At 34.9% G+C, this 17,267-nt stretch overlaps 1 protein-coding gene across 1 annotated transcript in view; it reads right to left on the reverse strand.

The window, feature by feature from the left end:
- The window catches only part of LOC114361253 (dnaJ homolog subfamily C member 10-like), a 69,048-nt gene extending 56,669 nt beyond the window's left edge, over positions 1–12,379 (reverse strand). The window contains exon 1 of the mRNA XM_028316250.1: positions 12,007–12,379. Within this exon, the coding sequence (XP_028172051.1) occupies positions 12,007–12,169 (163 nt within the window). The 5' untranslated portion in view covers positions 12,170–12,379. The remainder of the gene's footprint in view (positions 1–12,006) is intronic.
- Between the last annotated feature and the right edge of the window lie 4,888 nt (positions 12,380–17,267).

A 17,267-nucleotide genomic window follows, 5' to 3' on the forward strand; every position in this document is an offset into this window, starting at 1 on the left:
CGGCCGATGGGGCAGCAAGGTTCTGGAATGGAGGCCACGTACCGGAAAACGCAGCGTGGGACGTCCACCCACAAGGTGGACCGATGACCTGATAAAGGTAGCGGGAAGGCGCTGGATGCAGGCCGCTACCAACCGTGCGATGTGGAAGTCATTGGGGGAGGCCTATGTTCAGCAGTGGACGTCCTGTGGCTGAAATGATGATGATGATGATGTGTCTGTAACTTTGTATGCGTTTTCCAATCATTTAACCAAGATCTCATTAACAGTGGTTAAAAGTTAATTATCAGGTAATTGAAAAATGGTGGTAACCATTAAACTTAATTAAACGTGATTTTTCATTATGAATTAAACTGTCTCTTATTGTTTTCTTTTCTTTTATGTTTCTGTTTTGTGTTTTGTACAATAAAGTGTATTTATTATGATCTTGATGCATTTTCGAATCGTCGGTATTTTGTTTGATGATATTTACATGCCTGATCCAAGTAAATAAACATAAAATGTTTGCTACCAAACAATCATTTAAATATGTATCATTTGTGTTTTCCGATAACGTCATTCTAATAAAATGTTTTTAAATCAAATAAATAAATGAAAGATCCGGTTGAAGGCAGATTGTTTAGGTTAATGGCGACTAAAATAACAGGAGAATGAGAATAAATTAATTAAAGATAAGATTTTGTATGGCAATCCAATCCTGACATTACGACCAAATCCAATCACGTTTTATTTAGCCGAGTCAATTTACTAACTAGAAAATTAATGAAAATATCAGTAATTAATAAATTGTATTGACTGACCTATGATGAAGTAAAATTTTTGAGAAACTGCCTTCATAAAAAGGAAATGAATTGAGAAATGCGCCTTGGAGTTAATTGATACATGAGTAATGAAACAATAATTAACATACTATATCAAAACTATTATGTTACGAAACTAGACAGAAACTTATCGACTTATCGGTGTTAATTCTATAAAATGTTCTATTTATTATTATTATTAATGACCGAGAACTGTATCATTCACTGTTACGACATCTGTCTAATTTTAATTAAATTAATAACTATCTTTTGCCCGCGGCTTCACCCGCGTGAAATTTAGTTTGTCACAGATCGTCATAAATTATAACCTATAAGTTATTCCGGGTTATAAACAATAATACTGTAAAGTTTCATCAAAATCCGTTCAGTAGTTTTTGCGTGAAAGAGTAACAAACATCCAGACATCCAAACTTTCGCATTTATTATTAAGTAGGATTACCTACACTTTATATTTAATATCAAATACTTCAATCTGATCTGTTTCACATTGTTTCATCGATGGCAACTCATCATTGCCTTTTTTTTTTGTTATAAAAAATCAATAGTTAATGATGACTTGTCGGAAAATCCTTGGGAAAAAGAAATAATGTGGTTACCAACTAGTTATTCTACCTACTTAAAGCAATCTAGCTGGTCTTTAACTGTATAAATGCGATGGATTTGCTTATAGACAATAGCAGATTCGTAACAAAATAACAAATAAGTAATAGGTACTTAATAGGTAATGTGGGAAAAATCACTTAGACTCATGCGCGCGGTTTCAAAATTGGCTCACGTGGATAATTTGCTTTGTTCATAGAAAAATTCGTACACACAGTTAAGTAAGAATTTAAGTTTAATAGACATAATGGTAGGTACGCGAAAATAAGCCTTAATCTTTAAAAATTAAGATAAATGGCACACGTGAATTAGATTTTCAACCGACTTCAAAAAAAAGGAGGAGGTTCTCAATTCGACCCGTATGTTTTTTTTTTTCTATGTTTGTTACGCGATAACTCCGCCAATTATGAACCGATTTGAACAAATCTTTTTTCGGCGTATAGGTAATACCTCAAGGGTGGTCCCATTTAAATTTAATAATAGAAAAAACAACCCCCAAGGGTGGAAAATTGGGGATGAACTTTTTTATACGCAATATCTCCGCCGATTATAAATCAATTTGAACGATTATTTTTTTGTTGAATAGGTATTATCAAAAGGGTGGTTTCATGCGAATTTGAAGAAAATATTTCACCCCCAAGGGTGGAAAATTGGGGATGAACTTTTTTATACGCAATTTTTAGTTTTTTTTGTGTTCACGCATTTGAAGTCGGTTTTATTTTTTTTTAAAGTTAATTATGAATATTTTTTTTACGAAAAATATTAAAGATTAAGAATAATTAAGATAAAGTTGTATTCTTATATTGGTCTATAGAGCTTATTAAATTTTGGATACTGATTACAAAATCACCCTGTTTTAGATTATGAGTAGGTACCTAGCCTACTACGTTACATGTTTTTATTTGCGTGTTGCTATTACTTAACGCGCAATAGACCGCATCTTCACTATAGACTGTATAGACGTAGAGGAATAATAGATACTTATGAAATAAGTATGGATTGAAATATTATTGCTAGCAAAGTGCCTATACTGCGAGTCTTGGTTCGGCCAAACCAGCGCATGGCGGTGGCGATCGGTCAGTAAAATATCTCATTAACTGTCCTCCATTTATGTTATTTATTCGCCCGGTTTATAATTTCCCAGTAGAAATCAGTAGGATCGCCATCGCCATCGCGCACGCAGGCTGCACGCGTTGGTTTGGCCGAACCTTTACGTGCCTTTACTCTGTCTGAGTGGGTGGCGCGGCTACCATTGACCTTTGATAGTTCAAACAAAAGACATCGTCATCAAAACAGTTTACGACAACACATCAAATAGGAATTTCTAATTTTCAACCCAGTTTACGGAAACCAGCCCAAGGTGAAGCTTATCTGCCTCGCGTGTTTCCACATATTCACAATATTGCACTGCCCGCAGTAGATATTGATATAATTTCCCAATATTTATTTATTTAAGGATAATAAATAATCTATACTAATATTTAAATGCGAAAGTAACTGTCTGTCTGTCTTGCATTCACGCCTAAAGTTCAGTGAACTGATTTTGATGAAATTTGGTATAGAGATAGTTTGAGTCCCGGGAAAGGACATAGGATAGTTTTTATCCCGGTATTTGAAACAGGGAAGCCGCGGGCGGAAAGCTAGTAGTCTATAGATCCGATTACAATTAAAAACAATTTCATAATTCGATTAGGTATCTAATCGATTTAACTATGAATACGAAAGATGATTATAACACGACTGTTACTGGTTATTATTTTCTCCTTACCAGTGGCTAGGATGCGTGCTCACATCATTTTACCGATTTTACGCGATAAACCCATACATTTGTCGTCGAAAATCATCGATAAGATTTTTGCATGGCGNTCATGGCGCACATCCTAGCCTGGCTGGTAGGTATCTTAATATAGACTGTATCCGAAAATATGTAGATGGGTACAAACTAAAAACTTATTCAGATAAAAGTTACCAAGCGATCAAAAAACCGGCTTTTAGGTAGATGAACAAGGATAAATACAGAATACTTTATGGCTAAAGTTTATTATTTAATATGCTTGCTGCTTTTGCATAACAATTTATATAGGACGATGTTATTTGAGTAAGTAAACACAATCTAAATAGTTCGTCTCGTCTGGGATCCCGAGCCTACGCCTGACCTGCGAGATAGTAGGTCGCAGTGCTGTCGCTTGATATACTATTGCCCATTACTACTGTTAATTAAACGATCATTTTATAGGAATAATTAATATGAATGTTAAGTGTAAACATGCTATGTGAGGAAAAATGAATATAAAACCTAATTACTTTATTTTTCTGGGAAAAGGACGAAGTAATGTGGTGATCTCAAATTAAGGACAGTGATCTGCGTTTTTATACCTGTTTATGTAACTAATAAGTATATACTGGATAATTTAGCACTGTTCTGCAAAAAGATCATCGGGCTGTACCGGCACTTTAGTGGCTCTAGGCATGTTTTTCTCATACCAGCGTCTGCTAGTGTGTAAAAGAAAAGGATATAGATAGATAAGGATATACTATAGACTTATGTTACTTTCAAGCTAGTTTAGACCTACCTACATACGTTGTGAAACAGGTTTATCAACTTATATGGGCCCTGCTTGCAATACGAGTAGATTCACGCATTGGTCAGTTAGCTATGTGCGTTGCAATCTAGAAAACTGGATTCATACCCTTTTTGCGGAAAAAGAGGGGTGTTATATTACGCTTATATTGATCCGAAAATTAAACTGGAAACAGGTGGCACGGAGTTTCAAAATGTGGTATTTGTGCCAGTGGCGGCGTAGCATGGGTTGGCACCCGGGGCGATACCCCCCCCTCCCCCCGTCACAAGTCCCATGGCACCCCCTGGTATCCCCCAGGATTTTGGGGTTACCTACCGATTCGAAGATTGAAAGCCAATCGCACCCCCCACCCACCCGTATCATGACATAGACCGCAGATTTGCCATGCAGATGCGCCAGTGAGTACTAATCTGCGCGACTTGTGTCACCCCCTGATGCTTGGCACCCGGGGCGGACCGCCCCCACCGCCCCCCCCCTTACGCCGCTACTGATTTGTGCATTGAAACCATTAAATGCGGAATCAGGAATCAGTGCTACTATTGAAGTTAAAATGTTAGCTTTNCATATACTTCTACTTTCGCTTATATACTTCCTTCCTATTGACTTTCTGTGCTTTATGGAACTGTTTTCCGCGTGTGTATGTGCCCTTCTTATTCTATTGTGCCTTCTGAACTATATACTTTGTGATGAGAACATTGTGGATGTACAATATACCATTTAAACCGTGAGTTGCATTTATTTACGAGCATCCCCTAACTCAACACACCTAAAAGTTCATCGGGCTGTACCGGCACTTTAGTGGCTCTAGGTATGTTTTTTCTCATACCAGCGTCTGCTAGTGTGTGAAAGAAAAGGATATAGATAGATAAGGATATAATATACACTTATGTTACTTTCAAGCTAGTTAAGACCCACTTACATACGTTGTTAAAACAGGTTTATCAACTTATATGGGCCCTACTTGTATACGAGTAGATTCTCGCATTGGTCAGTTAGCTATGTGCGTTGCAATCTAGCAAACTGGATTCTTACCCTTTTTACGGAAAAAGAGGGATGTTGTTATTTGATCCGAAAATTAAGATGGCATGGAGTTTCAAAATGTGGTATTTGTGCATTGAAACCATTAAATGCGGAATTAGGAATCACTGCTACTATTACAGTTAAAATCTTTGCTTTGTTCACATACAATTTATAAATCTGGGTTTAATAACTCTTACAATTTACTACCGGGTTTTTGTGGAAGTAAACAGGAATTTAAAGTCATTTCTTGTCTATCAACTGTACAGTACTTTCCTTTGATTAACAAAGTATTTAATTACTTCTTTTCTCAATGTCATTCGACCATTTAAGTTACTTGTACTTAACAGGATTAAAACTACTACTTAGGCTTACCTACCTGCCAACCTGCGGAATGACGTTTTAATTATGTGTTTTCAGGAGTTCGTATAAGTACAATTGGAAATAATTATGTATGTTAAAAAAATCTTTAACTTTACATTTATAAGACTACAAGAGCGGTTCGTGGATGTCTGTCGCATCCGAATCAGATAAAATACAGATCTACAAAACACTACAAAAATTTGATCTAATGCGTGAAACATCATATACAAATAGTTCTACGATTACTCCGGGACTAAACTTATTGTATATTCTATTACTTATTGGATTGGACAGTCAGCGCGAAAAAAGTAGTCTTTAGTTACCTACAGGCCTATAAAGAAGCTATCGTAAAATTCTTGCTCCATTTTGGAAAGAATTACTTGAAACATGCAACTAGCTGACAATAGTGACTGAGTTTCTCGCGCTGCTTCTTCTCAGCACTGGCCCATTTATTATCCTGAAGCAGTGGTAGGGTTAATACTGGGACGTGTAAAAGTGTTTTTATAAGCCTATTTGCAAAAATAAATGAGTTTGATGAGTTTTTTTATACCGCTAAATCTCTTTAGGTACTTACATGAATGTTAAAGGTTGATAAAGGTGCAATACAGTTGTTCAGTTGAATACAGCGAGTGTTCAGTACATTTATGGTGGCGATGGAACACAATGAACCAAATATTTTATTTCGCGGTTTGTGGTTAAGGCTTTAGGAAACAAAAAGCTCTTAAAACTTTTACTGTTATATGCATTGCACTAAGTCACTGTTGGCCTTGCATGAGAGCACGCCGGCCGTTGACCGCACGTGCAGATACTTAATGTCATTAGACTATTTAATTAAATTCTCGTAGATATTAAAACTTCGCAGATATTTACATTATAACACAATTTCGATATTAGTTACTTCCTCGAAAAAAAAATGTAGAAGGTATGTTATTATTATGTTTTTTTTATTACAGGAATCTTCCTACTTCAGGTATCAACCCACCAACATTCTTAGTTTTTGTTTTTCCTGATTTTTTGTTACCATATTTATTTATCTGTTATGTTGGTGAGAAATAAAAATTACTTTACTTTTGCACCCAGACTCTACCTTTTTAACAAAGATAATGTATGTATGGTGTGATCAGACACCAAGCGAAAAAATACACATGAAGAAAGTTATTGTGAAAAATGAGATTTGAAATTTTCGCTGTTTTTCCTTGTGAAAGGGTTGAGAAACATCTTCTGAAACACGAATGTAGGTTTTCGACTCTATTTATGCTTGTCAGTTGCCCGAGCTGAAATTTCGCTTTAACTTAGTTCTTCATAATTATAATTACTTAGAGCATCTATAAGTTTCATACATTATATTTTCATTAAGTAACAGCGCAGTGACATCGCTAGATAATTTATTTTCTATCGTCGGCTTAGACGCAAGTCAACGTGTTACAATAAACACGGTTGACGTAGTTGAGTAAATTACCTATTATAGGTAATTATAAAAAGTTTCCTAAGCCCTTTGTTTTGATTTACATCAGCCATAGATATTGAAGGTCGCATCAAATTGTCGATGGTTGCGTTGCGTGTTGTTTATGAAAGCTGGTACTCACGTTGTGATAATAATACTTATGCACGTGGTTTTCAGTTCAAATAACGATAAGTCATTTTAATCTTTCATAAATATTTATGTAATTATTTCGTAACCTAGATAATTAAGTATATCTGAAATTGAAATTTTTCGATCAATATTAATATTTGATTGATTTAGCAAATTTTTTACGAAGAATATGGTTTTAATGCTCTTGTAGCATAATATGCTGCAATATGTGGGTATCGTCCAAAACGGAGATATTTCAGTGAATATTAATACTTGATTGATTTTGTCTAAGATGTTTTATGGTATGTCATAGGATTTTGTAAAATTTTGACACGAATAATAATAATATAGTCCTGATATGTCATTGTATAGTCCTTCCTTCCTTAATACTCTATTAATTCTGCTCTATTAATTCTGCTTTCTGAAGGTAGAGGAGTACCTAATTTAGCAAAAATTTGCATCGGTTGAATATTTATTTTTATACCGAAACCGGTAACATTGTAGATCTTGATCCGTAGTGGTCAAGCCGGGTTTAAACGGCAGTCTTACAGAAATCAAATTAATGTCTATGAGATAAAAAAAATTGCAAAATCGAGAAATCCGCAAATCTTTAATGTCAAGTTTGCAAAATAAATAGCTTCCTTGAAGGAACTTTAAATGCGAAAGGACAAAGAATTTGCGAAGTGACAAAACAAAGAAAGTCATTTTATGATATTACTGAAAAGGATTAAAGATTATTATTAAAGTGGAATCATTTTCTCCATCCATTTAAGCAAGATGATATTATCTCGTTAAAAGAAAATGGTCAAAGATTTTCTCAGATATTTTTAAACGATATTATCAATGATTTACGAATTAATTACTTTTCTATGCTTAAAATATACCTACATAAAATATGTTTTTCGAATGTTTCGTTACACTATAATACCTTCGCAGCAGCAGGCCAAACAAGTTGACAATTTGATAAATAAAAAATTGGTTAGGACGAATGTGCAATTTTTAAAATGCTGGTCATTTCACCTTGATTTTTTAGTTAATACTATAAATGCTGATGATGCCGGCCCTAAAACCAGGAACAGACATACACGGTACTGTAACGATCCTTTACGTACCTAGTCACAAGAGTCGATGACACTTTTACAACCAAATCACATTATGAATGAATTACTAGCTTGTTGTGACGTACCTTTGTTCTCTCAAATAAGTACCTATCTCGAACAATGACAAAACTTTTCCAAAGATTATCCTCCACATAAAAACAAACATACAAAATCCGCTCTACCTTATCACAATATCACTGTAGAAGATTAACAGATTAAACCGTATAACAGTTATACTTAGACAATAAATCTTAAGCGGGTTTAATAATACGGAAGAGTTAAGTTAAAAAAAACTTGTTTAATTTTGGCTAACGCTATATTTGTTTATTTTTATCGCAGTACAGTCGACAGCACATCAGAGTACACAACGTTTATTGCAAAATAACCTGTGTTACAATAAGTTAAGACGCAAATGCGTTAAACTTGATGTGCACTTATTGGCGGGAATGTGAAGCGACATGTTAGCTGTTTATTTATTTTCTAAAATTTGTATTTAGGCGACTATTAATGGTGTATTATTAATCATTCATTAGTGTTCGTGAATGTGCATGAGTGTAGACAAATGAAACAAAACAGTGCAGCGTAATTTTTTGAATTCTCTCAAGTACTTAGTCCATATGAAGTCTCAGTAAAGCACCACAACTTTACTGATACTCAAGGGTTGGGAAGAGGTATCATCTATCATCCTTCATTATATCATTTAGTTAACCCAAGTCCCATTCCACTTGGTCCCACTTTATAACGCGACTCACTTGAAACTTGAAAATGGCACAAATCAAGTCGGCCTCGACGAGTATTGCCAACATCAAAAAAGAAGAATAACAAGAACCCACTAGGTGCCCTCGCAGGTAATATGACATAGGTACCTTACATTTTCCTGACGATAAAAAAACAAAAATGATGTGCCGACCGTACATCGGATCGAAAATGGACTATAACACTTGACCATTGCCTCAGCGATGTCGGATAGACTTCGTTGCTATTGACCCAATTGAGCGTCTGATTGCACAGTTCGTCGGCGATACAAGCACATTGACCCATTTTTAAACTTATCGGTGGAATAAACAGAAAATAAACTTATTTGGTAGATGAATGGATTATGTTGAGAGCCAGCCAGCGTGGTATTTCGGCATAAAAATAGTGGAAAACCTGCTAAAAGTGAAACGCGAAACTTCAAAAATAGTTTAGAAATTACGAAGTAATAAATTGGTTAGAACAACAATTGTATTTTACAGGTAGGCAAGCCATAAAAGGCACAGTTCAGTCACATTTCTTATTGTTATTTCAAAATGATTTAATCACTACAGTTTTACAGTTAACGAACCGTGTGAAAACTACGTTTAATTATAATAATAATATCATGTTAGTTTAAACCTTGAGTTTTATCAGCTTGGAACCTTGCAAAAAATATTGTTTCTAACAAAATCCTAAATTAACGTACATGAATATATTCCCAGTAATAAATTTATGTTATCTGTATTAATCTACGCTGTAATAACTGCCTATAATAACACGAAATTGGAATCAATTGACTTAATTAAATATTAAATACATCCTGTTATTTACATCCAATGAAGGAATTATTATTATGATCATCCCAACTAATATTATAAATGCGAAAGTAACTCTGTCTGTCTGTCTGTTACGCTTTCCCGCTTAAACCTCGCAACCGATTTTGATGAAATTCGGCATAGAGATAGTTTGAGTCCCGGGAAAGAACATAGGATAGTTTTTATCCCGGTTTTTGAAACAGGGACGCGCGCGATAAAGTTTTTCTGTGACAGACAAAATTCCACGCGGGCGAAGCCGCGGCCGGAAAGCTAGTAGTTCATAAAACAAATTAAATAAAAATTCTTGTCCTTTTCATCACAAGGAATGCCATCGTCATCTATCGTTAGTTAAGTAGTACTAGTGAAGATGTTTGATGTAAACTCACACTTAGGCCCAGAACAGACGGTGAAACGCAACTGCAACGAAACTGCAACTTTCTGATGATTCTGATGAATGAAACTGAAACTGAAAGTTTCAAACTGGTCGCGTCATGTGTGGTCTCTCAACGGACGCTATGGCAGAAACTTAGATGCAACTCAAAAGTAACTAGCAGTTGCAGTTTCGTTGCAGTTGCGTTTCACCGTCTGTTCTGGGCCTAAGCCCCCTGTTGGCATAAGTCCGCTACATCCAAGAATAATCGATTTACCCTGTGATATCATGATATCTCATCTCAGCAGGGGTACGCCGTGACAACAGAGGGCCCCCGCTGAAAATCAGTTTCAAGACAAGCCTGGCGGTCTTGATGTACGCTGAGCGGGTGCCTTTTTGTCAGAGGGGCACAAGCAGTTAATTGTCCACTTGTTTATTTCTCTCTGTTTTAATCTATGTCTTACCTGCTTGTATACCTTTCTTGGAAATAAAAAGTTTTCTATTCTATTCTATTCTATCTCATCTATCATTCATAATTTATTCCATAAATTGAACGACTATTATTTAAACTTAAATATCAACAGCTTTTAGCACTGTGAACTGAACTAAATTATTTAAATAAATGACGAAATATTGAAGTCGGTTAAAATATGCAGCTAATAAGCAGGTACCTGTAATAAACTACTTACTTATTGCATTGCGAGTGACAGCTTTGTAAAGACTAAAGACGAATGCATTTTATTGAGTGGATTTACAACAGGAAGCATTGTTATTAAAATATAATTTAATTTTGCAAAATGTAGACCTTCAAGGTATACAACCTTCACTAGATGGTGTTTTTATTTTTGCAAAATTGCACAAAACTTTAAGGGTCCACTCATTTCAAGTAGGTACCTACTTGTGAGTACTTTTCAATCTGTAGCTAAAACGTAAAGCATTTTATAAAGCCTAATGTAAAATAACTTTATGATTAAATATTGTACTTAATAATTTAAGATATTACACATTAATATTTAAAATACTTTTCCTGTTAACAGGCGTGCTCTTAGCTTCTTTCAACTTCTTAACAACATTTGACAAACTTACGCTTAAGACAACAAATGCAAGTCTATGAGGGCAAATTGTTTCATGACATCTCTGACTTGTCTGTCCTGTAACTAGACTATTCCCACCTCTCGTTCCCACCGCTGCAACTTCTGTGTAGCCAGGATCTGCAGCTTGACCGCCAATAAACCCAACCAGTGAAGGTCAAGTTTGTACCGGGTCGGGGGAAAGTTAAAGTGTCTGACCCTGTAACTGAACCGGGAAACTCTAAGCTCGTGAAACCGGTAACTTGAACCAACAGAGAAATGTATCAAAACATAGACTGACCTTGAGTTTAGAGAAATAGTTTATTTTTCATCATTACTCTCATTTGATTTTATCGATTTTTAATAAGATTTTTGGAGTATGCTGAAGATAATTATAACGTGAATTTTGACGTCCGAGTCTAAGTCCCAGTCAGAAAATATTTTTAAATTTGTTGTTATGACCTCAAATAAAAGGGGAATGGGCTAGGCAAAGAAGAAGTATTAGTGTGCCTATCACATTGATTCATTCATGTATCAATAATAATCACATTTGATTCATGTTCATTGTTCACACTCAAGATCAACTCACTCCAATTCTGGAAGAAATATATCAAAAAGTAGAATAGAATCAATCTCAAATGCATTTTTGATAGCAGGAAAAACATTATTTTGAGTTTTTTGTCATTTTTTTTATTTATCATCCATACCTACTTAGTACCTAACTGACAATATAAATAAATTTAACCTATGTATGTATTAGGTATTATGTGAATAAAAAAGGTTAAGAATGAATTTATTGATTCATAATTTGTTAAATTGCTGTGGTTTAAATTACCTAAAAGATATGATAACCCAGCTATGCTAAAATTTAAGTGCATAAAATCACCCACAGATAAGACAGTGATCATTATATCGCACCGTGAACGTTAATTTGCAAAATGTTATTAAAAATGCAAAACTCACTTTTAGAACGCAATCCCTCGGACACTTTCATGGTTAGATTTGTAAATTCAATGTCAACAGAACTTGACGAAGGCATATTCACTTGCAGCGTCCTGCATTCCCGATGCTCTTTCCCGCGCACTTTCCTCCCCAAACTTTGGAGCATTGCGAACGCACTGGCCATTTTCACAAATCACAAAACTAGCACAAAAAATATTAAAAAAACATAATTCGAATATCTGTTGTGTCAAACTCAAAAATTAAAAATAAATTTTTCGAAATTTTAAAAAGAGAACGTTTTAGTTTTCCCCCGCGTTCCGTTTCAACGAATACGCGCGGTGTGCGAATCGCCACGAGTATCGCATGCGACTGCCCGCGAGTATACTCACTCACAAATTCGATTAAAAACTTGTAACGCAAACTAGGCGATGGTGACTAGTGCGATGATTTTATAATTGGTCATTATTCTGTAATTACGTATCGAAGTTAATCATAATAGGACTATGTAACATTTGTTTGATGTCTACTTTTTACGAGTTTGTGTCCATGTAAAATTAGTAAGAAAATATTTGAAAATCCAATTTGAATTACCGTAAAAATAGATATATTTTTATATTTTAATAGGCGATTTATTCTATTTGATACTATCAAAATATTTAGTTAATATTTTCGGAATTTCCTAATTAGTAATAAAACCGGTACATTATAACAGTACATTAAGGTGAAGAAATACCGTACCCAGTCCAGTTATTTCTGAGTCAGTATTATCATCGTGAGGAATGTAACGCCACAATAAACAATTTATTGTTCTAATATCAGCACATTACCTATTTGTAGCCTAGATCGTATTAATGTGGCCTATTGATCATTCAGTATTTACGCTAGCCTAGGAAATTCTAACTTATGTAAAAAAACTACATAATATGCTATTTTTCTTAGGCATTGTTATGAAGAGGAAAAGGAAAATATATTCATATTGCACACTTGTTGGTTGTCAAGTGTGCGTAATTGAGAAGTTACTTAACGGTAAACCACTCCATAAAAATTACCATGAAAAGCGTGTGCGTGTTTCACTATATGTTTATCTATGCGGCCCTCAGCAATTTAAGGCACGGAAGAAAAATTATTTATTTAATTAGTAACATTTTAAATATGATTATGTAACTTATTATTATTATGCATCTACAATAGGCACGGAATAACACACACATTCACAGCATAAGTAAATACCTCCTATACTCCATTTACATTAGCGTATTGGTATTTGTATGTAACGCAAATGTGTTAAATCGCAGAAAATATGTTTGCTTATTATGTACTCACATAGTCTTTCTTTGCTTAGTGAATTATAGCACAAGTAGCAAAACCGTCGCTAAGCAAAATACGCATAAATTCATTGACACGTTTGCCGACTAAAAAACTTGTGTTTCACACGACTTATTTTTTTCCTATTACAGACCATTTAGTAGTAGTACAGATGTTACAGTCAAAACTCATAATCGGTCAAAACTACTTTTAACTGTAAAAATCAGTCAATAGTGATAAATATTGACCAAGTCAAAACCACTTCTGACTGATTTTTACAGTATCATGAGTTTTAACTGTAACATAGAATAAGGATTCTCTAGATAGATGCAACACGGCTATATTGTTCATTTTCTACATCAACGTATAATTTGGTCCTGGACGGGCAATTACTTAGCACGCTAAAGTTATGGTTCCCACAGCAATCCAGTTTCATTGCGGGATACAGAAATGCAGGATCCCTTATAACTAGACTTTCGTGTGAACACATAAAAATATTATGTACGTACTGTATTTGAAATTCAAATTACAAATTCGAATGGATTGGTTTTTTGCGGTACACTGTGAACGTTAATGTTTTCAGGTATACCTACTATACTAAACGGGATTTTGCAAAAAGCAGTAAACGCAAAAACGAGATATTTCCGTGGGAGCAAGCCATGTACAGTAATGTACGTACAGTCATTATTTACATGCACGTGCACCATAGTTATACTCGTAGTCGTAGTTGTTGCAATTCATGTAGGCGAGTGAGCTTTACATGTGTGGTGGCTCGCTACTGTTCGTTTTTCCAAAGTTTTGATAGACATTACACTATCGTTATGTGCATGTACATGTACACACAAGTAAAGCCCACTCGCCTTCATGAATTGCAAGAACTTACAATGATTTGAAGTAACTAGCGCACGACCGCGATGTGAGTAGTGACACAATTTTAATCATAAATAGCTTGTCTAGTCACTCAATAGTTTGGGTTTGGATGATAGTTACGCTGGTTACGCATCAAGAGATAAACGGATTTGAATTACAATCTACATTTATGTGCCGACCAAATTTTGTGTAACAAACAACATGTATTAATAGGATTTTCCATAATATGATAAACAAGGAAAATGGGTTTTCATGAGTACAGAATACAGTAGTTAATATTTAACTAGTGACCCGCCCCTGCTTCACACAGGTACAATGGTATTCTACTTAAAAAATTCATCTTGAATCACTCTATCTATTAAAATTTTTTTTTTAAAATCCGTTGCGTAGTTTTAAAGATCTAAGTATACCTACATAGGGACAAACAGGAAAGCGACTTTGTTTTATAATAAGTATAAAGCGTATAAATAACTTATTCCGCATTGTAAATGTGGAAATTAACGCCCACGCCCTTTAGGATCGTATTTATAATTGACGCTAAATCTCGATTCGATCTCAAGCCCATATTCAAAACAGCTGGTCTATGCTTTATTTTTAGACTTTCAGTTGAGTGTGTGTCGTCCTTTTAAAGTATTATAGGTAGGTACTCGTAATTATTTCTCTTTGCAACGACACACTTTCGAAGAAAAACCAAACTTGTATAACAGTAACAAGTCCAAAGGATCCTCGTTTTCGAAAATAAAATTGTACGCCATCGCAATCCTGTTCCTGTGTGACAGTAAACTAACAGCCTGTTAACCATCTAACGGACCTAATGAGCAGCAATTAAGTTTAACAACGGATTACGGATATTTAACATTTGTTAGAACATGGTGGGACATTCAATAATCTTAACAGTCTGTTAAATGATTTAACAGGGGTGTTAATATTTAACATTGTATGGTGAAACTGGGTCTTAGTATCGCACAAATTCGTGGAAATTCTGAAAACAAAATTGTCAGTCGTTTATTGATTTGCAAGATTCCGAGTTAATGCATTAACTAAGCGATAATAACTCAACTTTATTATGTATCTAAGCACATATAATAGGTATAATGTAAATGTGAGTCGCAGTATGACCTGGATTATCGGAATCGTGTCACTTGTTCAAGTCGGGAGACCTCCGGGCAGCCGATAAGTTAATAGAAACACTATTAATTAATTAATTATACACGATGTCTAGGTTAGCGTTCCATTTGATCCGGTTTATATTAAACTAGGCATCCGCCCTGACTTCGCATCTAAACCTCTACACCTTCCTCCTGAATCACTCTACGTACTGATGAAAAACCTTTAAAAGAAGTTGCTTAGTTTAAAAAAAAAAAGGTTCAATGTCTAATGTCTTTTTGTCGGCCGATAGTTGGGTTGGGCTAATTCATAATTTCGATAATTCAATATCTATTGGTATTCTATCTATCGGTTTTATTTCAAAGTTTTAGTACACGTGTAGGTTTATTTATTTTTAGCATATAATCATTTTAATAAATAATGTTGTATTATAAATGTCAATTTGCCAAGGTTTTGTTTATCTTTAAATGCTCCACGCAAAATGGTAATTTATAGTCAAAGTTACATTGATTGAGAGATTGTCACCTTACAGAAAGGAATGTAATGAATTAACAATAAGGACAAGATACAAGTAATGATCAATATTGTTTACTAAAATGAGTACCTAATTAATAAAATTATAGACGTTTCATGGACAATGTCAGCCATATTTTCAACTTTTCACTAATCAACTGAAAGAAGTGTACAAGTGGTATAAGATTGAGAAAGTTTTATTAATATTCGTGTGTTTATAAACATACTTGCGAATTTCCTGAAACCAAAACTATTTTCTTCATACAGTGAGCGAGGCGAGGAAGCGCCTGCGTTTCGAATTACAGCAATGTTATTGCTTTGTAACAAGCAACATCACTTTATCTCATGGAGTACTAATGCGCCACTTCTGTAGGCCTAGGATGCGCGCTCCGATAAACGTTTATCACGTAATTTTATCGATTTTACGCGATAGGCCCATACATTTGTCGTCCAAAATCATCGATAAGATTTTATCACGGCATGCATCCCGGCCCGGTTGGTAGAGGCTTTGATAAATCAAATCTGCTTAGATTCGATAAACAACTATGTATACGGGAAACTATCGAAAAGGAGATATTATTTGCTAATTACAAAGTGACACATGAAACATCAACATCGTATTTTGCTTTGGTAGTAGTAGGTCAAAGTTTTGGAGGTACAACTTGGAACAGGGATTCCTCATAAGATCTAGGTCCTACTACAAACTTCTCTGAAATAGTTTTTTACATAATACCAGGATTATATGTATTATATGTGACCAGGCAAAGGCATAAAATAAACATAAAATAAAGGCCTACGATGTACGATGTCGTTGTTTTTCATTTTCATAGTTTTTGACTGTAAAACTAACGAGATAAAATAACAATTATAGAGAGATTTTCCTTTCATAAGTTTTGTGGCAAAGGTACCTCGTCGTGCGTTGCGCAGGCATACAGACTCTACGAATCTCAAGCTAACATCATCGTCCTACCTATCTAAAACACTTAGGCTGGGTTGCACCATCTCTATAACGTCAACAAACAAATCTCAAAAATCTATCAAACAAAGAACACCGGTTAAAGTAAGCTAGAGCAACTCAGCCTTTAAGTAAAAAAAAAAGCTTTTTTAATTAATTCAAAATGCCATTCTAGGTATCATAGATTTGAAAGAGAATCTATGGCGTCATTTTTTCGCTAACTAAAGTTATGTCTGGGAATTATTGGTTGATTGATGATGTCTACTTGTACTTAACTGTATTATGTACCAAAACGTTAACATCACACGGCGCAGACATTTTGCTTGTATACTCTCCACGGCGCTAATGTTCACACTTAACAATATGATACTAATTTTAGATTTATTCTATACACACACACACACACACACACCTGTTTGATCGTTTCAGTCGAAGCCATGTGGGCAGGCCACCTACTAGGTGGACCGACGATCTGGTGATGGTCACGGGAGGTGCCTGGATGCGTGCGGCGCAGGACCGGTCTTTGAGGAAA

Source organism: Ostrinia furnacalis, unplaced genomic scaffold, assembly GCF_004193835.3.
Source record: "Ostrinia furnacalis isolate ACB-3 unplaced genomic scaffold, ASM419383v2 OfSCF5489, whole genome shotgun sequence".
In the NCBI taxonomy this organism is placed as follows: Eukaryota; Metazoa; Arthropoda; class Insecta; order Lepidoptera; family Crambidae; genus Ostrinia; species Ostrinia furnacalis.